A 25,955-nucleotide genomic window follows, 5' to 3' on the forward strand; every position below is an offset into this window, starting at 1 on the left:
GAGCCCTGTGCGATGAATCATTCGTGCCCCATGGCCGGTCCTCCCATGGACAAACATTGGACCCGCCGCTGCGATTACAACGCAACCCCTCGCTCGCTTTTAGAACAAGCCCCACTTTCAGAACTAACTGCCATCTCCGCCTTTCCCCCAGAATCTTCCCATCTCTGTTCTCTTGGGTGCAGAACCACCCCCGGCGCCAGCCCCCTCCCCCCTCGCTGGCTGACTCATTAGCAACATGGTAGCTTCATTCTCATCCATGGGATTGGCACATAGGCTAACATGCTGCGATGCACCATTTCATGTTTTTATCATGTACTTTTATGCACACTGGATTTCTATTCTGACTGCTGAAACCATTTACTACCTTCTCTTGTGTTCACTGGGACTGACGCTCTGGAATATTCCATTTGCTTCATGGGGGAGGGGGGCGGTGGCTGGTTTCTACCAGGCTTTCCACTGTAATTGACTTCCTTCCGCATCAAATCCACATAAAGTTAAGACAATGCCATGAGGAAAAATGACAGCATGTATTTTTATTTCAGTACAGATGCATTTCTCCAAGTGTTGTAATTGTTGTCACATTGGCAAAAAAAACATTACATTTTTTTCCTGGCACATACCATTCAGTTAATTTCCACCTGTTACAATATATATTCATTAATTTCAGATGCATAATGCAAACAATTAAAAAAGTGCAAAGAGCATCCAGTTTTCCACTTAGGTCCCATCGGATTCCGCTCCTCTCTGCCACAGGGGCAGACCACTCTTTCTCTTCTTCTGTTGCAATTCCAGTGTTTGTTCTTACAGTACAGTACTTACATACTCTTTTTTTGTAGCAGAATTTAATGATGGGATAATACTGTGAGAGGTACTGCATTCATAATTCTGGAAATATCTAACACTGATCTTAGACATTAGAACGCTTCCCTCTTCCAAAGGGTGGGTACTTACCAAGTAAAGAGACTAAATATTTCTTACTGTATGTCCTTTACACTCCCACACAATACATGTGTCTCCGTATGTGTGTGGATATTAGTGATGAGCTTTTTTTTCTCCCATTTTCGTGCCGCTGATGGTTGACATTGGCATTTGGCTGACTGCAGTGTCTCTGTATGAATTCCAGTGTTTATGTGGCCCGTGTAGTTTTCAGGTGGAAAGAACACCTCTCTGCAGAAGGTAACGTACCTTCTTTCAACTGAGCCTGGCGCCTGTCATAGGCGTCACCTTCCCAACATCCCTCTCTCTCTGTCTCTCTCTCTCATTCTCTCTCTCTCACTCTCTCTCTCTCTCTCTGTTGCATTTATCTTATTCTATTCCATATTTCTTCTCAACTCCATCTCTCTCTACTCACGCATTCTATTATCTCCCCCTCTCTCGGCATCCCTCCCTCCCTCCCAAGGACTTGGGTTGACCCTGGGGCGTCACAGCAGGGGGCGGAGATGGAGGGCGGGGCTGTTTGGCCGAGCTGCCAGGATGAAGAGAGCACTCTCCTTCACAAACTGCTGCCAGGTCACCTGTCTGTGGGAACAGAAAGCACACAGGGGAGTCAAGCTTAGCCTAGCTACTCCCTGTCTGTGGCAATCCCAATTAGCCCGGCTACTTCTCCTCTGTGGGAGTCACAGTTAGCCCGGCAGCTTATCCACGCTGTGACCTTTGAAACATTTTAGATGTCTGGTGCCGAGAGATAATTCAGTTTGGAAGGGACCGTTTTTTAATTGCTGTTTTAAAAGAACATGCTGTCCCACCCCTTCGGCCTTCTCAAGAAAATGAGCAACTTCTGCCAACTTCTTAAATTACGCTTACCGAGAGAAATTAGACAGCTGGTGCTCCTAGTGCATGTGCACTGCTGTGCCATTGAACACAGCTCATTATCTCATTAGAAACAGAGTCTAAGGTCCCACAATATGATGGTATGTTTGACAGTGTTTGTTTGGTTACAAGCAATATTAACCGGTTCAACAATATTGCACAGACTGCGTGTGTAAATTTAAGAAGCATTTACCCATGCTACTGACTGTGCGTAAATATAAACAGTACTGACCAATACTACTGACCATTTGTAAATATGACCAGTACTGACCCATGCTACTGACTATGTTTGTAAATATTAGCAGTACTGACCCATGCTGCAAAGTGAGTGTAAATGCAGGTATTACTGACTTCTTCTGCCGAGCGTGTGTAAATATTAGCAGTACTGACCCTTGCTACAGACCGTGTGTGTAAATACAAGCAGTACTGACCTATTGTCATCCTTCTCCCTGCTCTTCTCGCTGCTGGAGCTGGCCGGGCTGTTCTCTGATATAGGGCCAACATGGCTGATACTGAAAGAGATCACAGGGCAGAGACAGCAGCAGTTATCATTGACAGCACGGAGCGTGTGCTGCATCAGCACTGTTATCACATCCCCCACTCGCTCACAGAGGAGGCCCTGATGCTCATCACACAGTTTTATACACCGCACTGAGCACGCTCAGATTCTCCAGCGCGTGCTGCCAAGGACCACACCAATGCTGGTTCAGGGTCAAAAATTATTATCTGTTTATACCGAAATGAAAGCTAATTTCCAATGTGCAGAATTGATGTTCTTATTTGTCGCAATGCACAACCGTCGCGCACAATGCATCGAGCCATTTTAAAACTTCATTGTTAAAAGATCGATAGCATGCGCACAGCAAACGTGAACATTATACAGCGATAATATATCACAATTTTAATTCTGGCACAAGCAGCAATTCAAGATAAATTAGGGGAAATTAGGCATGTTAAATAAACAGCTAACAGTTCGCTGGCCACCTAAATACATTTTTGAAGAATAATAGGCTGTTTTCACTGTCATTTGCAGTGAGGTTACTTTCTCTCTGGCCGTCTGTCTCAGGCAATTTTGTGGGGGGACAGGAAAGAGAACAATGGATGACTTAAATAGCACGCAAGAGGGCCAGAGTTTGCACAGTCTGTACGCTGGGTGGCTTAATTAAACAGATAGAAGATAGCGGAACATTTCGGGTAGACATTATTTGTAATCTCACTGCTGCATTGACAAAAGAAAAATAATTTTAAATAAGTTAATAAGTTATCTTAATAGCTTTTGGCTTTTCATCATGACAAGCAGTTGTTGCTGTCATGGTAAATCAGAACATCAAATGCCAGCTTGGTCCCAGAACTCAGCAGCAAATTCTTTGAGATGCACCTGTACTTGTCAGTAAATTGAACCCTCGGGGTGGATATTATCCGTCTGTTCCCCAAACCACCCCCAGCATGGGAAGCCCTCATCTGATGCAATCTCACTCATCTCTCAGCACTCCTCAAAACTGTCTCCTTTCACAGACATTTCTAACAAATACAACCGCTGCCTGGTAGTGTCAAAGAGTTTTCTTCACTCCGGTGGACCAGTAGAGAGGGACAAGAACCTTAATTCTGTTTTTATGATGGGGAGGAGCAGTGCTGTTGCACCCTGAAGAAGTGCACTCTGACCACTGAACTGTAAAAAGAACTAGAAGGGAAACATGGTCACGTGGTTCCAATTAATTCACTTCTATTCAATTCAATACTTTTGCAAGTGGCACCAAGATGGCTGCCACAGCCCTGAAATTGAATTATTGATGAGTCTGCCATGTATTTCCAATGAGTGTTGTAGAAATTAATCAAACTCGCTCCAGCACAACTTATGTGCCAGAAGCTCAGATTGTGGTAATAAACAGAAGCAGGCAATAACATTTTCAACTTTTCCTGAATCAAAAAACTTTGTAAGCTGATTAGAACAGAAAAAAAATATGACCTAATATCACTATTACGATTGCGTTGACTAGGCACGCTGATCTCAGATTGGTTAAGAACAGAACTGATGAGATTTGTAACAGGGTCTTGAGACAACCATATCAGCTTCAGAGGTTCATCACGTGATGGGGCCTATCTGCACAGTGGCTTCATTTTCTTCTCAGACCACATTTACACACAGCTAAATAGCTTGCTAACTACTTGGCGAACAATTATGAATTATGAAAAGGCTGGTCCATGGAGACCATACGCACAGATGAAAATGGTTATTACAGCATATTGGAAGTAAAACCAGAAAACACTGTAACTCTACAGGAGCACTTCTGCCAGGAAGATGTGCCAGATTAAAAGAAGAAGTATAAGAAAAGAAGTGGAGGAGGAAGAATAAGAAAACAAAAGGCATAATAAAGATGACGATGATGATGCTACCCAGTCCAAAACATACTAATATACAGCTGAGTCCAAAATTTTACATACACCTAGGCTAAAGATATTCAAACTCAGTTTGTCACAACTCCGCACATTTCATGTTACCATACATTTATTTTGGCAAGTCAATTAGGGCATCTACTTTGTTCACATCAGAGGTAATTTTAAAACAATCAATTAGATACAGATTCATTTCAGCTTAAATTCACAATATCAGAATTCCAGTGGGTCAAAAGTTTACATACACAAAGTTGACTGTCTCTTTAAACAGTCTGGAAGATTCCAGAAATTGATGTAATGACTTTTTAGAAGCTTCTGATTGGCCAATTGTCATAATTAGGAGTTAATTGGGTGTTAATTGGCACCTGTGGCTGTAATTAAGGGCCTACCTCTAGAGCCACTGCCTTTGTGCCCTTGATACCATGGGAAAATCCAAGCAACTCAGTCAAGACCTCAGGCAAAAAAACTGTGGACCTCCACAAGTCCGGTTCTTTCTTAGGAACAATTTCCAAACAACTGAAGGTACCACAAGCATCTGTACAAACAATTGTATGCAAATATAAAAATCTTGGAACCACACAGACACTGCATCGTTCAGAAAGGAGGCACAAATAAACACCCACTTTGGTTCACAAGGTTCAAATGAACCCCAAGACAACAACAAAGGAACTGAAAGGAGTTGGAGGCATCAGGTACCAAAGTATCTACATCTACCATTAAAAGAATCTTACATAGCCATGGCCTGAAAGGCTGTCGTGCAAGGAAGAAGCCCCTAAAAGCCAGAATGACGTTTGCAGGTGATCAACAGGTCAAAGACCCAGCCTTTTGAAGGAATGTTCTCTGGTCAGTTAAAACAAAAATTGAGCTGCTTGGCCATAATGATCAGCGCTATGTATGGAGGAAAAAGGGTGAGGCTTTTAATCCGAAGAACACCATCCCAACTGTGAAGCATGGGGGTGGCAGCATCATGTTGTGGAGGTGTTTTGCTTGAAAAGGGACTGGTGCACTTCAGAAAATAGATGGCATCATGAGGAAGGAGGATTATCTAGAAATACTGAAGTAGCACCTCAAGACATCAGCTAGAAAATTTAAACTTTGTCGCAACTGGGTCTTCCAGCAGAACATTGATCCCAAGAATACCTCCAAAGTTGTACCAAAATGGCTTAAAGACAACAAAGTGAAAGTATTGGAGTGGTCATCACAAAGCCCTGACCTGAATCCCACAGAAAATGTGTGGACTGAACTGAAAAAGCGTGTCCGAGCAAGGAGGCCCACAACCCTACTGAGTTACGAGAGCGCATAGCTAGGCATAAGCATTTGTCTGGCAGTTGAGATTGCGTTCGATCCCCGCCCTGGGCGGTCGAAGTGTCCTGAGCAGACCTAACTCTAAGCTCCAATGAGGACTGCATGGCAGCCTTTCACCATTGTGTGTGAGTGTGATGGGTAATGAGAGGCATCAATGTAAAGTGCTTGGATAATGCTATATAATGCGTCCATTACCATTAGTTACACCAGTTCTGTCGAGGAATGGCAATTCCAGCAACTGGAGAAGCTTGTGAAGCTACCCCATGCTAGCAATTAAGGCATGCCACCAATAAACACAGTGTATGGAAACATTTGACCCACTGAAAATCTGATATAGTACATAAAATCTGAAATAAATCTCTTAGCTATTATTTTGAAATGAGCTCTTATGGAAATAAAGTAGATACACTAATTGATTTAACACAGGAAATGTATGGTAACATGAAATGTGTGAAAAATTGAGTTTGAATGTTTTTAGCTTAGGTCTATATAAACTTTTGGCCTCAACTGTACAAATAGATTCTCAAAAGCTAATAATGGCACATGCATGCTTTATGATATGAAGCCAGAATCCAATAAGAGGTTTATTGAAATAGCAAGCAAGAAGCAAACAGTCTGACAGGCTACCTTACATATCCATTTAGGTAGCCTGTCAGACAGCTGAAGGAACTGCTCTGTTCTATCTTTAAAATATCAGACTCTACACACCAGCAAGACCTTTCAGTCATACTACCTTTGAGAGCCTGGCCCCTTCCTCTCTGTGTGCCTGTACTTCTAGATCATGACTCCTGTCTGTTCCGGCCCCCTAGTGGTGGAATTAGCTTCCCACTGCGGTCAGGACAGCAGAAGCCCTGCCCATCTCCTGACACGAAGACTCACCTCTTCAGATTCCACCATGGCTCCATCGACCCACTCTAGCTATCCTCTTTCATTCTTTTTAGATTTTTGGCATAATGTCATAGGTATAGCTGCATAAAGATAGGTTGTCTGCATAATGGTATTTACTTTTGTTTGCAATAGTAATTGTTGGTTTGTAGGTGGTTAACTTTACATTTACTGATTATAAATGGTCGTTCTGTGCATACTTGATAATATTGCACTTTGGTATTCCTGAGACTAACACTGATGTGCTCCAATTTTATTGTTCGCTCTGGATAAGTATGCCTAGTGAGTGGTTTTTATGTAATGTGATGCATTGTAATGATACCCAAATGCAGGGGAAACAAGCATTAAAGATGGCATCTCTAATTATCAATTATGAATATAAAGAAATTAGAGTCCGAGAGAGAGCAGATTGCTGCTAATATACACCCAAACCAGCATTCACAGATTTGAGTCCAAGGTGACTCATCTCTGCAGCCCGGTGGCTAGCCTGATTCTACACCATCTCTCTCTCTCTCTCTCTCTCTCATGACTGTCTGTAGCTCCTATCCCTGGATAAACTCTCTTTCACTTGGGACCCTTCACTTCACTTTCAAACACCTTCCCCGCTACATGTTATGAATAATGTATCACAAGATAAGTGGAATGGAATTAAGCCAAACTAATCACTGCTGGAACACAATACGTGTGTTTTTAAATTATTCAAGTTTTTTCCCCATTTAGAAATTTCCAGTTTTGCCATCCTCTGACACACCCTAAAGGCCACACAGTACCACAGGAGGGCGAGTGACTATGCTACACCTTACAGTCCACACAGTAGTACAAGAGAGCCACTGACTATTCTACACCTTACAGTTAACACAGTATTACAGGAGAGCCTGTGACAATTCTACACCTTACAGTCCACACAGTACTACAGGAGAGCCTGTGACAAGTCTACACCTTACAGTCCACACAGTACCACAGGAGAGGCAGTGACAATTTTGCACCCTACAGTCCACACAGCACTACAGGAGAGTCAGTGGCTATTTTACACCCCAAACAGGCCATACAGTACTATAGGAGTTCGTGTGATTATTTTGCACCCTACAGGCCACACAATACAACAGGAGGGAGCTGTTACTGGATGAATGATGAACTGAACCACTGGTAGCTTGTGGCTAGGGGTGACAACCAGAAGGAGCTAATGTAGCAGAAACCTTAGGAACCTGGGCTGGCTTAAACCCACCCTGCTGATTCCTGGTCATGTTCGGTTAATGACATAGCTCATAGCGAGTACCATTACCAGCTGCAACACCCAGATAAATGTTGTTTTCTGTGCACAAAGATAGAGTTGTACCAGCCATGACTGATACCCCGCACTGTATGGAATCTTATTATTCATGTACTTCAAAGGGTCAACAGAGGAAGAAAGAGCAGGAAGAACATTCATTGTTGAATGAAAGGAAAATGCGTCGTGTGATGTGGAAATAAGCAACGTGAATAGCATACCTCCTCCACTGTCCCTATTTCCACACGCTCCACCCCCCCCCCCCCCGCACCCTGCACCCGAAACATGTCAGTCAGTCAAGTCAGAGGCCCTGTCAATAAAAGCGTAACACCTAGATGTCATACTGCACTACAGCGGTAGGAGTGAGACCCTGTTTGTGCACTCAGCTAACCTTGTCAAGCGCATCTCCAAATGAACTGGAAGACACAGCCTTAACCATGGCAGGAACAGTCTGCTTTTCAGAGAGGAAAGGGCCGGGGGTAACCCATCTGTGTTGGTTGGCATTCATTTCCCAGCAGGGCTTGCAGCTGCTCTGTAACCGCTCCTGGAGCGCTCAACCTGATCCGTGACGGCAGCGACAAGCATTCGTCCTGATATCTTTACATCTCCACATCTCTCTAAGCTCCCCCATGAATTATGTGTCCAGTAGTGCTCTACTGTTGCAGTTACAGAATGGTGGGAGGCAGATATCGTAAGAACAATAGGTTACAGTGCTAAATAGCTTCATCATCATCATCGTCATCATCATCATCCAAACTGATTATGGTACGAAGAAAACATTAAGGTAACAATTAAATTAGGTGAATGTGCAGGAATACCTCGGTTCATGCGACCCCATCTCATATAATAGCGGCACCATTCTGTCAGGAACTTCACTTTGCTACCCTTATACCAATTTCAATGCCCCCACTCCCATCCCACGCATATCCCCCTCACTCCATCCAAAAAGCAGTTCTGCCGCCACCCCTTCCTCTATCTCCGACCACCCACGAGTTCACCCATGGCTCATATTCAAATATAACCCCCCCCCACCCCCACGGGGCGGATCACCAATTCGCCCACAGTCCAGAAATACAAAAACAATAAGCTGCCATGTGTGGAACACGGTGCGTTCTTTCATCTAACCGCGCCAAAGTGATTCAAATAATGAGTGAATCCCTGGTGCTGTTTTCCGCCAGTGTGCTCCCTAAACCTGTGAAGCACAAGCCTTTTGGTATGACAATTTGTGTCCGAAATTGCAGTTGCTGTTCTCCAGGGCTTTGTGCAGTTCTCATCTGGTTCTGTCTTTCACATTATCTCCGCTTATAGACAACAAGCCATTAGAAGCTCGTAGCTATAATCGGTAATGTGCTTTACAGTATATATCAACTGCACTGTCAGTTAAAATCATTTTAAAGAACCATGAAAAGTGTTGTAACGTCAAACTCTGATGCAGTATGCCGGGTGAGTGCTTGAGTTTTGCCAAAAGCTGTTTCAAAATTCATCTTTGAAAATCATTACTTAAAACAGTACCTTGAATAAATCACAATACCATTTTTTTCTCTGCCAATAGTTTGGTTCTTTATCAATAATTCAGCAGATGCTAAACAGAACCGATCTGCCATTGCCAAAGCAGCAAGTGCATCATGCAGGGAAAACAACCATATGTTTTTGCATATACAGTATATGCCTTTTAGTAATGGTGTATAAGAGGATAAAAATGAAAAGCAGGTGCACAGTGAAATGTCCAGAGCCCAGTCCAGTCCAGTAATCCCCGCTCTGGGACCAAATGTTATCTGTCAGAGCTGAAATAACACTGTACAGTTTACGACGTGGCTGGTTAATGTTTAATGGGTAAAATGTTCTGCTCTGCCCGTGTGCCTCGGTAAACCGAGGGTTAAAGTGAAACTGATTGCTGCCCCCCCACCCCCTCCACAGTCATGTTTCCCTCAGACTCAGCTCTGGGAGGCTCTCGGATGCTAACTCAATTTCGCGGGTACAGCTGGCGAGCCTGAGAGCTCATAAATACGCTTTTAACCGTTAATTTTATGGGTTTTTATCTTTCCATCGAATCCCGCCGTCAAGACAGTCGGACAAAGAGCCTCCTGATTTTGCGTCGCGCGCGCGCGGCCAGCCTCCCGCTGTTCTCCCTCGCTCTGAGACGACTTTCCGAGCAGGAGACGAGGATATTCCCTAACGTCCACAGTAAAAGAAGGTCATCCATCTCCCCCCTTATCTCCGTCTGTTCCTCTCCTTCTTCTCTCCGCTCTTCTCTTCCTCGATCACGCTTTCACCCTCTCTCAGCCTCTCGATTTTTCACCCACTCAACCTCTCCCTTTTGTCTCGGCTGCTCTTTCATTTATCCATCCCATCCATCCTTCCTTTATCTGTACCCACTTTATCCTGGGCAGGGTCGCGGGGGGTGCTGGAGCCTATCCCAGCGTGCGTTGGGCAAGAGGCAGGATTACACCCTGGACAGGCCACCGATCTATCACAGGGTACACAAACCATTCATTCACACGCTCATACCTATGGGCAATTTAGAGTGTCCAGTTAGCCTACCTGCATGTCTTTGGACTGTGGGAGGAATCCGGGGTACCCGGAGGAAACCCACGCGGACATGGGGAGAACATGCAAACTCCACACATACAGGCCCAGGATTGTGAGGCGACAGTACTACCCACAGCACCACCGTGCCACCCGCTCTTTCTTTTATCTATATTCACATTCCTTTCTTTTCTCTCTCTCACCTTCTCATTCTTGTGCACTTATTCAACCTCTCATAGTATTCTCAGGTCCTTTCTCATCTCTCATTCCTTGTCTCGATCTCTTTCTCGCCCTCTGTCATTCTTTCATCCGTAACCTAGGATTCAAACAGCCATTTAATCTCAGCTGCTTCTCTTCAATTCAGCTTTTAAAGACCTCTCTACCAGGCGGTCAGCTGCCACCCTTCACTATGAATGCAAAAACCTGAATAGAGATTCAAATGTGCCCAACCATCACTTATGAAAATACCCTCAATGAATAATCAGGCGACATTGAAAGTTCGTTCGTTCACAAGCTTTCTGTCTCTCCCAATAATGCACCGGGGTGAAAGTGGCAAAATGAATTCGCCGGTGATTGATATCGAATTTAAGCAGGGCAAAGAAAACCAGGCTCAGTGAAGGTGCTTGAGATCCTGGGGCTCGTGCAGACTGTCAATAAGACATTCAATAAGACATACTCAGAAGCGACTTTCTCTGCTCCATTTCGAATTTCGTAGAATCCTCTGGAATCAAGTATTTGAATTCCTCTGCGTCAGTCTTTTGTTTTTGTCACTGCCAACTGCTCAGCTTACTGGAGGACAACTGGCACCAACTTCAATCGGTTAACAAATTTAGAGTCCAATCAACTAACCTGCTCACCAATAAATCTAAATATGAATGGATCAGCCAAACAAACCATCAGTCAATTAAATAACCAAACAACCAACCTACTAACCAATAAATCCATCAATAAAAGAATAAATAAACCAATCAGACAAGCAATCAATAGACAAACCAGCCTACCAATGCATCACTCAATTAAAATCAATCAATTGATGAAACAAACAAAATTCACAGACCAATCAAGCAATCAATACATCATCAATAAATACATCAATCAACATTAATGGAAAGGTATGGACCTGGATCTTCCACTTCCACTGTATATTTTTATATTTATATCTTATCATATACAGAAAGCTTTAAGCAGACAGGGAGACAGACTTGAAGTTGCAGTTCAATTTAATTCAGATTTATCTGTGATTTAATAGATTTTTTTTTAACATGGTTATTTTAGCAATAATATTCTCCTGAGACTCAGCAGAAAAAGTTAAACTATTTTTTAGACATAATTCAAGCGTCTGCGATGACAAAAATCATGTTGCAGTGAAAATATTTTCAATTCATATTTGTTTTTATTTTTTACTGAATGGCGCTTGTAGTGTAGGCTTCAGTATAGTAGAATATATCCTTCTTGAGGTTAAGACCAAAGACTCATGTCCTCTACAGGGGACAAAAGTTAAATTCTGGGTCTTAGGAGGCTATGTACATTGTTAATGTAAGTCACTCTGGTTAAGCACGCCTGTTAAATGCACGTAGGTAAAGTGGTTAAGCACAGCTGTTAAATGCATGTAGGTAAAGTGGTTAAGCACGCCTGTTAAATGCATGCATGGTGGCGACATAGCTCAGGAGGTAAGACCGATTGTCTGGCAGTCGGAGGGTTGCCGGTTCAAAGCTTGCCCTGGGCGTGTCGAAGATTCCTTGAGCAAGACACCTAACCCCTAACTGCTCTGGCGAATGAGAGGCATCAATTGTAAAGCGCTTTGGATAAAAGCGCTATATAAATGCAGTCCATTTACTATTTACCATGTAGTTAAAGTGGTTAAGCGCAGCTGTTAAATGCACGTAGGTAAAGGCAAAAGCCGCCCTGATTGCCCGTTACCTCACGTTGCATGACTGCGACTCCTTGCTGTGTTTCTGGAACCAGGACGGCTGCGCCCTGCGGACGTCCCCGCCCGTGATCAGGCCGTCTTTGTCCTGGTCCAGACCCAGGAAAACCGAGCGGGCCCGCTCCCTCTCCTTCGCAGTCAGCAGCCGCACCAGGGAGTTCTGGAGAAAGCACGGCGCAATAAGATGAGCGTTAGGCTCGATCGCAGACCGCGTGAAAAGGGACATCGCAATAACAACGGGCAGAGTCAGGACTGAGCTGTCAATCACTCCTGGAGTACAGCAGGGCACCGCTGTTTCATGGATTTTCATTAAATATCTTGCCAGATGCTTTTATCCACACCAAGGTGAAAAGACAGCATTACTATATAATATGCATTTATTCCACCAGATATTTCTTTACAGGCAGAAATCAGTTATGAATTCATGAATTTATGGCAGAAATCGTGTTAAAAAGAAGTTCATTTACAACAAAGGTAATTTAGCAGTCTGCCCTTGAGCAACTAAGCCAACAATAATAATAATAATAATAATAATAATAATAATAATAATAATAATAATAATAATGGCATTCAGTACCTCGGTGCGGAACTTGCTGAGCACACCCAGGGACTCGTGGTACAGGAAGTCAGACCATTCGATCTGCCCCTTCTTCTCCGGGTCCAGGGCAGAGAACTGGGCCAGAACCTCTTCCTCTTGCTCGTCGGACAGGTCCTTGTCGAACAGCCGCTTGGACACGAAGTGCTTGTACTGCAGAATCTCATCCGCCACTAAACAGGACTCTGCGAGCGTGTGTGTGCGTGTGTGTGTGTGTGGGTGAGTGGTGGGTGTGGGTGTGGGGGTGGGGGTGGGGGGGAATATATAATTTCTCATCATTATTATCATTTTGCATCATTCATTACCATACACAAAGACCAGAATAACCCCACAATATATACAGTGTATGTCCCCTCCCAAAAACTAAAGCCTTCACAAAATGTTGCAATTTTGCAGTATGGTTATGTTTAACAACAGGGTAGCAACATTTTTATGATCCTTCCTTATTGCCACCAACAGTCCACTTTCCAGTTTTGCTGTAAGTCTAGAAAATGCTTGTATTTATCACCACATGAAAATGTTTTAAGATACACATTTTCACTTTTCCACAACCTTACAAAAATGACATTACACAATGTTATTTTGCTAGCTGAGAAATAAGAATTTTCTTTAAAAAAACCTGACTTTCTCAATCTCTCAGAAAACTAGGAATACTGGTACCTTGTTCCAATTTACAGTATCGCATACAGTAGCATTATTTTAATGAAAAGATTATTGAAAAGATTATTGTGGAACAGTAGTTAAATGTGCTTGATGTGGTTCAGGAGTCACTGTTTGATGAGTCATGGCTGGATGAACATCAGCACTACGGGCGAGTTTGTTTTCTTGACGGCCGCAACAAAAATGTTTTTGCAGTAAAAGGCGCAGGCGTCTGCAATTCTGAGCTACTTGTGTACGTCTGTATATGTGTGTGGGAGTGTGAGAGTGTGAGTGTGTCTGTGTATGTCTGCATGGGTGCGTGTTTGTGTGTGTGTGTGTGTGTGTGCGTGTGTATGTCTGTGTGGGTGTGTGTGTGTGTATGTCTGCAAGGGTGCGTGTATGTGTGTGTGTGTGTGTGTGTAGCCTATATGTCTGCATGGGTGCATGTGTGTGTGCATGTGTGTGATGTGCTTATGTCGCTGGGTGCATGTGTGTGTGCATGTGTGTGTGTGGTGTGTTGTGTGGGTGTGTGTGTGATGTCTCAGCTGTGTTGTGTGTGGTGTGTGTGGATGTCTGTGGGGTGTGTGGATGTCGTGTGGTGTGTGTGTATGCTGGTGTGTGGTGTGTGTGTGTGTGTTGTCGCATGGTGCATGGTGTGTCATGTGTGCATGGTGTGTGTGTGTGTGTGTGTAGGTGTGTGTGGGTGTGTGTGTGTGTGTATGTCTGCATGGGTGCATGTGTGTATGTGCGCAGATGCACTGACCTGGAATGATCTTGCACTGTTTGAAGGTCTCCATGAGACTGTACATCTCCTCCTCTGTGAGCAGCAAGTTGACGTTGTCCTGCGGAAGTGGGAATCAATTAAAAAGACGGCGACCTTTCCTCACCACTGAAGAGTGGGGATAGCAGGAAATGTCAGGGAAAGGTGAACACTTCGCCAGCATTTAAACTCTCGCCTCAATAACTCAGTTTCTTTTATGGCCTTAACATTAAAACTGCAATTAAATTTCATTTAAAAAAAGAAAACGGATGACGGTATTGCTTTATGCCTGTTTTTTGCACACATCATCAAAGCATTTAATGTTCTTGTGCACATCCAAAATATTCTTCGTTCTTCTTTTGGTATTTAAAATTCATTCCATATTTTAATTAACATTCTCTGCTCTGCGGAAATATACTAAGCATTATGGCTAATACACAAAAATGACACTACAGTTTATACAATAATTATGCCCCTAGTAAGTGAAAAGGGTAGAATGCATTATATCATTGGCCAGGAGTGCGTTATTAATCTAGTGTGGAATAGCGCAGGACTTCAAAATCAGGGATCCAGGGACGACCTTTTGTTTTCAACCTCCCATCTGCAGTGTAACGGCAGCAGTCAACAACTGTGATAATTAGTGATAGCAATTATCTCAGAAACAACTCACTGACAGCTTTTAGTCTGTGAAGAGAACATGTGAAAGCAAAGCTGTACTAGTGTTTTCACATATGCGGCATATATTATTTCTATTTACTTGAGATTCTTTTTTTCTAGAACTATCTCCTTCAGATTTTATTTTTATAAAGAATATAAATATCAGCCTTTTGCCGAAAAAAGCAAACGAAACAAACTTCATTTAATCACATAATACGTAAATTAAGGTACAACAATTTGCTTCTGATGCTGAAGTTCAACCATAAAAAAAAAACAAAAAAAAAACAAAAGAAAAACAAATGTTGGTAATCTCCAGATATGCATAATTTCTGCATTAATTCATCAAATTAATTAATCGATCAGGTTTCAACAGTTCTAGCACTGGAACAAAGGGTGATTGTGTTTCCATGGAACAATGGTTCCTAAACCTAGCCTTGGGCACCCCGAGATGGATCCAGGTATTTGATGCGTTCCACCTGAAGCATACCTGATACAACTAATCAATTAGTTGCATCAGGTGTGCTTGAGATAGAACACATCAAATACCTGGATCTGGCTGGGCGTCCCTGAGTAGAGGCTTGGGAGCCACAGCCAATGAACATGCATGAGGTCATAGCAGCTGACAGTAAGACGGCATCATCACTATCATTATCTTCAGAATGACCCCATCTGACATAGAAGGAAATACATCATGGAGAACTTGCCCAGAGGCTTGAAGGTCACAGTCCACCTGCCAGATGTTCTAATAACACCTGGAATTTCTCACCATGAAATGTACCAGGTGTGCCAGATCTCTGCAGTGTAATGGCAGGAGCTGGAGCTGGCCCAATAAACACACACACACGCACACACACACACACACACACACACACACACACACACACACACACACACACTAAAGTCCTAGGCAGATCTCACCAACCTATTACAAGAGCCACCATTGCTCCAGAGATCTACAGTACAGTACGCCAAACTCCGACAGCCCAATTACAGCAGCACTCAGGTGATGTCACTCGCCACCTTTGACCTCTACTCCCGTGAGACTCCATTCAGGCCCCATAAAAGAGAGCTCCGGCTGGTGAATAATAGATCAGTCCATGGCAACAGTGCGTAGCGGTGCATGCAGTGATGTCAGTGTTGTTTTGCATCTGTCCTGTCTCTCCCAATGAGACCAGTGCCCTTTGAGCAATGAGAAAGCTCCACTCAAGGACTATATTTCTCTTTATCTGACAGGAATGTAAATAAGACAAAGCACTTTTTTTTTTTTACAAAGCCTTGCTTTGTACCCTTTCCAGCCCCCAGTTGAGCTTATGTCACCAATGTGTCTATTCTGCCTAGCTGTGATGAATGGAGGAAATAAGTGACAAACGGTGGAATGGTGGAAAACGCAACCATGCTAGCGGCCTGCGTTGCACAAATACAGATGCATTGAACAACTGGTCAGCACCTTCGAAACTTGAGTTAATTTCATAAATATTAAAAAATATTCAGAAATATATTCAAATTTGTTTTTTTTTTTTTAATTTGAAACCCAGAGAAGAGTACTCGTCTGATGAAAGTAGTGCAAAGCATAATCATGCTCAAAAATGGAGAAACGTGCTAATAAATAAATAAATAAATAAATAAATAAATAAATAAATAAATAAATAAATAAATAAATAAACAGTCTGCTTGCGGTGCGCTGTGCCTCTTCCCCAGCTTTTGCTTTAATATCTGGGGAAATGTCACACGCTACTGATCTGGAGTTTAGGAAAGAAAGTGCCAGAATTGTCGTGAAGATTTACAACAGGATCCTGGCCTCTGCCTGATCTATTCGGCGCTCGGCAAAACAATCAATTAACCACAGCCGGGAAAGATGAACGAAGCCATCGGAAATGGATTTATAACTGCTAATGTATAATGGGGCACAAAAAAAATAATGGAGTTCACTAACCTCATATTTGTATTTGATGCACTATGCTATAAAAAAAATAATAAGACAAAGACAATTTCTCAAAAAGTAAGGCGCCCCAACGCTGGGTAATATATTTTTATGGTTTTACTTTCAGTTGAGGTGCTAAGATTGCAGACAAAAAGGAGGGAGTCTCTGTCGTTTTAAAGTATTCCCTGGTATCTCAGCATGCATTCTTGCTCTTCGGTACACGAACTGTAGAATGCTGACGTTCATCAATAGGGTTGTTCTCTGCACATGCATTAGCCAATAGAAAATGGCCCTGAAAAGTCCCTCTGGAGAGAACACTTCAAATGACTTATGTAACCTATACATCTTTGTCCTCCAGGGAACTCAGATAAAGCTGAAGTGAATGGGATTTTCGTTATTACACCACAAATGTGTGTCAGACAAATACTGAGGGCATGTAAGGCCACTTCTTCGCTCACAATAACAGTGCTCAACCAAAGTAAAAATTTTGCCTCTTATATTTTGTAGGGTTTAGGCATAAATTCATGGTCTAAAATGTCCTCAAACCACTTCAGGTAAAATTATGAAAAATGAACATCAGTGAGGCAGGATTTGCAGATAAGGTAGTCATGCTTGTCTTCATTTATACGCTGAGTGTCTTTTGAGAAATGTATTATAAAGACATGAGACACATTATGTGCTGGGACTTCTTAAATACATGTCATATGACCTTTATCTGGCTATGACATTCCCAAACATTTGTTTTCTTCTCATTAAAATCTGTCCTTCCTCTCATCCTTAAAAAAAAAGAAGAGTCACTCTGCTGGTTTGAACTGATACATTTTTAATTTCAGAGAGCCTGTCCCTGAATTATTCATTGATTGGCATCTTGCACTTCTGCGTGCGCTATATTAGGCAACCCCCTTCTGACCAACCTCCTGAACAGTCTAAACGAATAAACAAGCAGATGCAACAAGACCCATAGCCCTTGCCTTCAAATTAGCACGCTTAATTTGTTTCAACAAGAAGCCGCCTTGATATTAAATTCTTAAAACGACGAGCGAAAAGCTTTTCGATGCTAGTACAAAATCTATCAATAAATGGGGTTGATTCTGTGACATTAATGTTGTGCCTTATGCCAATAACCCACATTAAATTCAAAAGTCAATCAAAACTGCGGACATGTAAAATAAAGTAAAACACAATGGAAAAGCAGGAAGGAAAATGTGACATACTTTGACATACGATTACAGGAGGGTGGAGGCTTTTGAAGGCTAATTGGATTCTAAGAAAAGGCCCTGCGGGTTTGAAGGAAAACGCTGCTCTTGATAAATCACTGTTATTGTTTCCACGCAAACCGCCGACCCGGCAGACTCAACGTGTTGTTATGCTACAGAGGACTCCTGTGGTAAAATATTCATCACTGACCTCATTTAGCATAGAAAATGAATCATATGGACGAAGCTTTCATCAGTACAATTCATAACAGATCAATCAATGCTGAAGCACAGTTCTAGACCTTTGATAAATGACTTCTAATAAATAGCTTTAAAAATATCAAGCACCTAACAAAAGAGGTAGAAATTAAACCAGTAATTTAACAATTAATAATTCATTCAAGTAAATAAAGAAATAAAGAAATAGACTGCATATTATGTATGGATAAAGGACTGCATACATAATGCAACTTACCAAAGTAAATACGACATAAAGTTTCAGGGCTCAGTTTGCTGTTAAGAAATATTCTATGAACCATACTCCATAAACCGCATACTTGAACAGGGGCCCCAAAAATCAGATCTGTATAGTAGATATACCACAAGGGCCCCAAGCCTTATCCAAATGCACAACATCCCGTCTACACTGAAAAGGCTTGTCTGAAACAAGACCAGGTTAAAATCTAGTATAAGGCTGGATTTAACGCACGTGATCCGGCCGACCAATGGTGTAACTTCATAACTCGGCCGACCAATGGTATAACTTCATCACTCAGTCACAGCCATTCGCATTTGTAGGGCTGGCCCCGCTGTTGCGGTCCAGCCAAAAACATCTCCAAATGGAGAGAAGCTCTTTGAATCTGAAGAAGCACGCCAAACCCCTGCACAGAGGCTATTCTGTAACATGCCCTTGTCTAACTCTCAAAATAGTACTTTACGTTCCCCTAAGATCTGGACAGAGCTCCAGTCTCAGTACTGAGAAACCCAACCCACATGGAAGCTTCCTTCTGTCCTCTCTCCCTGGTGTACTCTGTAATGTAAACTTAGTGTGCATTTGATTCAGGTTATGTAAATGTGATCCATACTCTATGTTAATACACGCAATAAAGCACACTGAGTGTCCTGTCCTTTGTGCTAATTACATTTCGTATAGATCTACATGTGCTGGGATAATTCCCGAGGGATGCAGAACAAATCTCTGTTCTGTTTAGCCAACTGCACGTGTCTTTTTCATGCAACACGTATTCCATTTCTTGATAAATCCAATGCATGCCACGTCTGACAGCCGAGGTCTAAGCACAAGAAGCCAGATATGGATTGGATTTGTCTTAGTGGAATTTCAATCATACTTGCTGGTAGTCTGCATCGGATTCACCTTTCCCTACCACCAGCATTTTACTTGCAAAAAACATCCCATAATAAGTGTGTGGGAGTCAGGAGCCCTGTTCCAGAAATGATCTGCAGGTTGAATTGAACTCTGGTATTCAGGAGCTGGGAGTAGGTGCACAGACTGTGATAGAGGTGAGTGATTGTGGGGCGTGGCTGAGGTGGACTCACAGTGGGACAGAGGTGAGTGATTTTGGGGTGTGGCTCAGGTGAACTCATGCAGTGGGACAGAGGTGAGTGATTTTGGGGTGTGGCTCAGGTGAACTCACGCAGTGGGACAGAGGTGAGTGATTTTGGGGCGTGGCTCAGTCAGACTCACGCAGTGGGACAGAGGTGAGTAATTTTTGGGCGTGGCTCAGGTGAACTCACAGTGGGACAGAGGTGAGTGATTTTGGGGGCGTGGCTCAGGTGAACTCACGCAGTGGGACAGAGGTGAGTGATTTTGGGGGCGTGACTTAGGTGAACTCACACAGTGGGACAGAGGTGAGTGATTTTGGGGGCGTGACTTAGGTGAACTCACGCAGTGGGACAGAGGTGAGTGATTTTGGGGGCGTGACTTAGGTGAACTCACGCAGTGGGACAGAGGTGAGTGATTTTGGGGGCGTGGCTCAGGTGAACTCACACAGTGAGACAGAGGTGAGTGATTTTGGGGGCGTGGCTCAGGTGAACTCACAGTGGGACAGAGGTGAGTGATTTTGGGGCATGGCTCAGGTGAACTCACACAGTGGGACAGAGGTGAGTGATTTTGGGGCATGGCTCAGGTGAACTCACACGGTGGGACAGAGGTGAGTGATTTTGGGGGCGTGGCTCAGGTGAACTCATACGGTGAGACAGAGGTGAGTGATTTTGGGGGCATGGCTCAGGTGAACTCACACGGTGAGACAGAGGTCAGTGAGTTTGGGGGCATGGCTCAGGTGAACTCACGCGGTGGGACAGAGGTCAGTGAGTTTGGGGCGTGGCTCTGTCAGACTCACGCAGTAGTAACAGCTCCACCCGGTGGCGGAGCGGGCGGCGTCCCTCATCTCCTGCACAGTGTCGGTGCCCACGTAGCCCATCTCCCGCAGGCAGCCGTCGTGGAAGACCCGGGTGCAGATCCGGCAGGGGAACAGGTCGTCCGCCGTCCACACCTCGCAGATCTCGCACATCTCGTCGTTCACCGGCTGCAGGGAGAATGCCCGTAAGGTTACCGTGCAGTTGTGGGAGGGGCATCGCACGCATCATATGCATAACCATGAGATTGTGGGCGGAGCAACACACACATAACATAGGCAACCGCAGAGTGGTTGAAGTAGCATTGAATATATCACAGATGTAACTATAGCTCTTAACTGCAATAAGTCTGTCTCACCAACCCCACGCTGTTATATAACAATGGCATATAATAATGAAGGAGTTTACTAATTGCCCCCATTTTAAACCAGCGCAACAATAGTGCTGTCACTTTAGTAACAAGTGTGTAAGGCCGCTTTGTTTCGTGTAATTTGTAAGTGTAATTCCAGAACTTTCTCCCTTTAAAGTGACAATGCGGTAGCTATGAAACCGTGTGTTACACTGTCACATTTTATTTACACTATTGTTGCACCATTATATCATCAGCTTAATTGGATGCGTAACCTATTAACCCTTCATAGCATCAATGTTTTAGACACTAGGATGAAGAGGAAGGCATACAGCATCTTCCCTGCCCAGATACAAATGGAATATATTGCAATATATACTGAAATGAAATGCATTATCAAGGTCACTCTGGATAACAATAATGTAAATTTAAATCTTCTGAAATGTAAATCTAATAGGCAACTATGCCAGTTTCAGAAATTGAAATACATACATAAAAATACATTGTATCATTGTGAAATATTTCTCATTAAATGCATCTATACGTTTCCAGTATACTGTGGTATATTTCCTTTTTGTAAAGGTGGGTCAGATCACAGCAGCAGTGCAGCGTGACAGCGCCTTTAATATCCCAGACGCTCCAGTTCAGTGCCACAGCCAAAGTGTCCCGAGGCTGTTTTTGGCCTTGATCCAGCATATCTCTGGATTGAGTATAGAATGTCAGCGTTGCTACGGACGTCACAGGTGAGACTGTTCGGGATACGTGGGCTGACTCCAAACTGCTGTACTTACAGACGGCGGGCAGGATGTGTTGCTATGGATGTGGAAGTCGTGGAAATATAGTGTATAAAAAATGGGGGGGGGGGGAGGGTGTGACGGTAGCACCATCAGCCTCGCTGGCGGTTGCCAGATTTATCACCCGTGACGCTATGCTGTCCAATGGCTGATTAAACCCGACAGCCCCTTCAATTGGCATTACGCAAGCTCAATTAGACAACTCTAATGGAAACAGGCTACCTGCATATCCCGTGCACTTAGTTTGCATTTAACACTGCTAACGCCAAATAAATAGAAGTTCCATAATCCTTTGAATCAAACATAACAGACCCATAATCCTTTGCCTTAAATATAACCCCCCCCCCATCCACTCAAACCCTGCCCCCTTATGCTAGTGACATGCAATGCACAATGCCTCACAATGCACACAGACGTACGCAGAGATATAAAGACAGTATTGGTATGCAGATATACCCCATAGCCAAAGCAATATTATAATAAATTGATACATTTTGTGTGGCAATTAATACAATGTTGTTGTGTTGTTCTTGGATTCAAATGTGTTTTGATATAACTCAGATCATAGTAATTTCCTACAAACAAAAAAAATGTATGTAATATCTCACAATCTCTACAATGCATAGAACAGTATGATTCAGTATGATGTTTGTAGGGTTGTAAGTATGATATGATATGAAGGATACTTCACTTCAATGCATACTTTACACGTCACTATTGGGTCTACTGATATGCCTCCAATACACACTAATACAGTGCTGAATTGCCATTGCCATTATTTCAATACAACAATTATCATAAAGAAAACCATGTTACTCATGCTCCGCTGCAGCACTAAAAATCCATTAAAGCAATCGAGAAAAATGCATTACTAATAAGTTAATGGAATGCGTAGCTAGCCAGCTGTCAGTGATGGCAACAAACTGTGAGACTACTTTGACCTAAAGTCAAACTAAATTTTAATTCTCAGTAATGAGTGTGACATTACTTTTGAGTAGTCTGTCCAAGGACCAGACAGGCTTGCTAGAAAGCCAGTTTTTGACCAGAATGTCTTTCAATTATTTGCACTGGCCCAATTTGTGGTCCTGACCAATATATCGTCCGGTCTGAGTAACTGAAAAAAGGTACTGTGTGTTTGTGAAGAATTTGAGTCTGTATTAGTCATCCACTCCAGTAGGTTCTCCCCCCGATCCACCCCCTCCCCCGGTCCATCACCAGTCCCAATTGGTTTTTGACAGCTTCCCGCCTTGTTCGTAATTAAGCCGTCTGGTTCTGACAAATTCTTAATCTGGCAACCCTAGGACCAGGGTTGGAGACCACTGTCATAACATTAGTAAGAAATACATTCATTCAACAAAATACCTATCTGACACATATTCTACTAATTGCACCGTTTTGTTTGTCAAACAGAAGAATGTCACCATTATCTAGTCCTGTACCCTTGCGTGGACACCGCCCAATGAGTGAGAAGACCAATGATGTCATACTGAAGGCACTATAATGGGGATTTAATGTCCCTCTAGCAGAACAAACAAGAGCTTCAGTTAGGCAATGAGGAAATATTGATGTCTGATCCCTCGGTGAGAATGGGCAGACATTAATGTGTGCAAGAAAAGGAGTAACACCTCGGTAGTGCAACTGTAAGAGGAAAAGGGCTGTGTGTGTGTGTGTGTGTTTGTGCGTGTGTGTATGTGTGTGTGTGTGTGTGTGTGTGTGTGTGTCTGTGTTTGTGTGTGCGTGTGTTTGTGTGTGTGTGTGTGTGCATGTTTGTGTGTGTGCGTGTGTGTGTGTGCACCTTTCAAATCCTTTCATATACTCAAGCTACAGTATGCTTTACCAGATGGAACTCCAGAAGTGCGAACCCCATCCGTCTGACACCCCTAATAGTTTCAAAAAATGAAACAGCACTTGAAATTCAAAAAGTATCCCTGGTCTGATGTTAAAGTGCCTATGAGGGTTCATGTCACACTGTTTCTATATCTGTATGACCCTTTTAGTACACTTCCATTTAAGTGGGACACTTGAAGCAAAGTGTGACACTTGAAATGATGGAAGACAGGAATGTTGGCATATTACATTAACAGTTGAAGTATTACATTATTAATCAGAAAAAGGTGTAACTCCCAGTTAAAGCAATAACCACCGGTTAATGTAATAAGTTATTACATTAACCGGCATTAAAAAGTTAATAATAACTTATTAATGTAATACGTAATTACATTAACTGCCAAACATTGTTATGTTAACAATTTAAGATTGTTATTACATTGACTGGCACTTATTACATTAATCAGCAGTTATTACAGTACATTAAAGAGGACATAGTAATTCAATCAACCTTTCTTATTACATTATCCATTGCTACACGCTACACACCCTAAATAAATGCACGTCATAAATGCAGCTTTGTGTATGCACACACGTGTGTGTGTGTGTGTGTTTGTGTGCATGTGTGTGTGCATATGTGTGCGCACATGTGCCAGCGTATATGTCTGCGTATGCATTTACTTTGCATGGATGTTTTCACATAGTATTGCTGTTTCTTCTCACAGTGACACTTAAAAAAAACAAACTAATCCATCAGAGGAGAAAAGGTCATTTGCCGGGACTGTCTCCTCATGTCACCACAGCACTGCCTCTCCCAGGGACCGGAGGAGAGGTGAGAACAGCAGTGCTGTCGATAGCATCTTCCCCCCGCGTCTCCACCGAGGGACGGGGAGGAAGCCTTCCGGCGGCAGCCTGAAATATTTCCGCCATTTCCCGCCGAAGAAAAACACGTCGTTTCATACGGATCGCGCCTCGATAAGTCTGAAAATAGACCGGCTTTGTTCCATCTTAGCTCCTTTTCTTGGACCGATACATTTTTCACATCAAAACTCTGATTGCAAACTCAACCCATCTCCCCCTGGGACAAAACCTGTCAAAACCTCTCTCAGCATATCCAAGGCGAATCCTGCCAGGACTCTGTATAAGCTCGACGGCAATGCTTCACCGTACTAGAACACCGTGTCCCGCCACACGGGAGTTATGACAGCAAGCGCCATGACAAGAATCCTTGGACAGCCTCTCTCCTGCCTGAGGGGGGGGGGGGGGGCGGGGGCTAAAGTCAAAACGAAAACGACAATGAAGATTTTAAAAATTCTTCCCTGCCGCCACTGTGTCCCTGAACTGCCCCTGTTCTTTCGTTCAGCCTCTAGGCTTTTCAATATCTCTGTTCCCTGCAGCCTGGCCTCGCTCCTAGACCCATATCAACCGGAATAAACTTTGAGTACAAATGCCGGTCCCTGCATGACACCGGCTGAATACAAATGAACAGTGACAGGCTGGTGTGACGCCCATCGCACTGCTACTGTCAGACATCAACCTATCGACATGAAGGATTAGGCCAGATTGCCTTCTTCAGTTTCCAATATGTTCTCTGAGATTTTCTAATTTACGCTATTCTCACACACACACACACACACACACGCAAACACATAAATACATGCACATGCAAACACGCAGGCACGCACACAGACACACACACACACACACACACACACACACATTTGTTATTCACAAAATGTATGTGGAATTTAACTTCAGATTCCAATAGGCCTGTGAAAGTCAGCTTTGACACAAGGCTGTCCCTTTTGGAGTTGTACGTACTGCAGTATTTTCAACCTTGTCTCATGCCCTCTGCATTGATAGGTGGATAATTTACCATAGTGACACCAAGGAATGAGAACAGGTCGCTCATGTACATTTCAGCTCAACTGCATCGCATCAAACGCAACCCACCTGCTCTCTCTGCCCCAGCTCGATATCTAAGGGCTGGTCGTCGTTGATGTCCCTCTTGGGCCGGACGAACGCTGGAGGGGTGAGCTGATTGGCACGGTCCAGGTCCTCGGGCTCCACCCCCTTCCCGTCCCTCAGGCGGGACCAGGCCTCCTGGTTGATCCTACAGTCCTCCCTCTGTTGGGCTGATGCATGCTGGGAAGTGGAGGCGCACGCTTTGCCATCGTCCTCTTTCTGCGTCTCCCCTTTCTCCTCCTCCTTGGGCGGTCCTTCAGCTCCCTCTGTCTCAGCGGGCGTGTCCTCTGCCTCCACGGGCTCCTCGGGGGGGTCGGTCGGGGACGGGCAGTCCTTCAGCCCCTCCTTGAAGGCGGAGACCACCACGCTGCACTTCTGCACCTTTTCCACCTGCTGCTTCCTGGACATCAGCACCCCCATGTCTGCAGAGAGAGGAGCTGTGCTTACACTCAACAGGAACACGACCAGTGATTTCACTTTACAATAGCAACTTTATAAATGCTGCAGGGCCCACCGATTCACTCACAAAAACTAGTTAAAGTAAAAAAAATATATTTCAGATTCAGGCTGTATCCATATGTTATGGGGAAAATATTCCCATATCTAATAAGTAGAAACATTTACGATTCACAAATTAGCACGATCCAGGAGAATGTTGCTTTCTAGATCCTATTCGAGTTTGTTGAACAGATTTGTGCTGTTAACCTGAGCATGGGTACTTTTCTTTGAGCACGCAAACACACTCGCTCCGCCAAGGAAGGAC

The 25,955-nt window shown here is 43.5% G+C and overlaps 1 protein-coding gene across 1 annotated transcript in view; it reads right to left on the bottom strand.

Annotated features, from left to right (window-relative positions):
• Positions 1 to 513: 513 nt before the first annotated feature.
• Positions 514 to 25,955, bottom strand: part of phf24 (PHD finger protein 24) — a 34,578-nt gene continuing 9,136 nt past the window's right edge. Inside the window, exons 2-8 of the mRNA XM_064296409.1 lie at positions 25,181 to 25,614; positions 20,242 to 20,427; positions 14,111 to 14,189; positions 12,691 to 12,893; positions 12,107 to 12,273; positions 2,241 to 2,321; positions 514 to 1,518 (exon numbers count right to left, since the gene is read on the bottom strand). Of these exons, the coding sequence (XP_064152479.1) occupies positions 1,422 to 1,518; positions 2,241 to 2,321; positions 12,107 to 12,273; positions 12,691 to 12,893; positions 14,111 to 14,189; positions 20,242 to 20,427; positions 25,181 to 25,612 (1,245 nt within the window). The 5' untranslated portion in view covers positions 25,613 to 25,614 and the 3' untranslated portion in view covers positions 514 to 1,421. The remainder of the gene's footprint in view (positions 1,519 to 2,240; positions 2,322 to 12,106; positions 12,274 to 12,690; positions 12,894 to 14,110; positions 14,190 to 20,241; positions 20,428 to 25,180; positions 25,615 to 25,955) is intronic.

Source organism: Anguilla rostrata, chromosome 10 (genome assembly GCF_018555375.3).
Source record: "Anguilla rostrata isolate EN2019 chromosome 10, ASM1855537v3, whole genome shotgun sequence".
Taxonomy (NCBI): domain Eukaryota; kingdom Metazoa; phylum Chordata; class Actinopteri; order Anguilliformes; family Anguillidae; genus Anguilla; species Anguilla rostrata.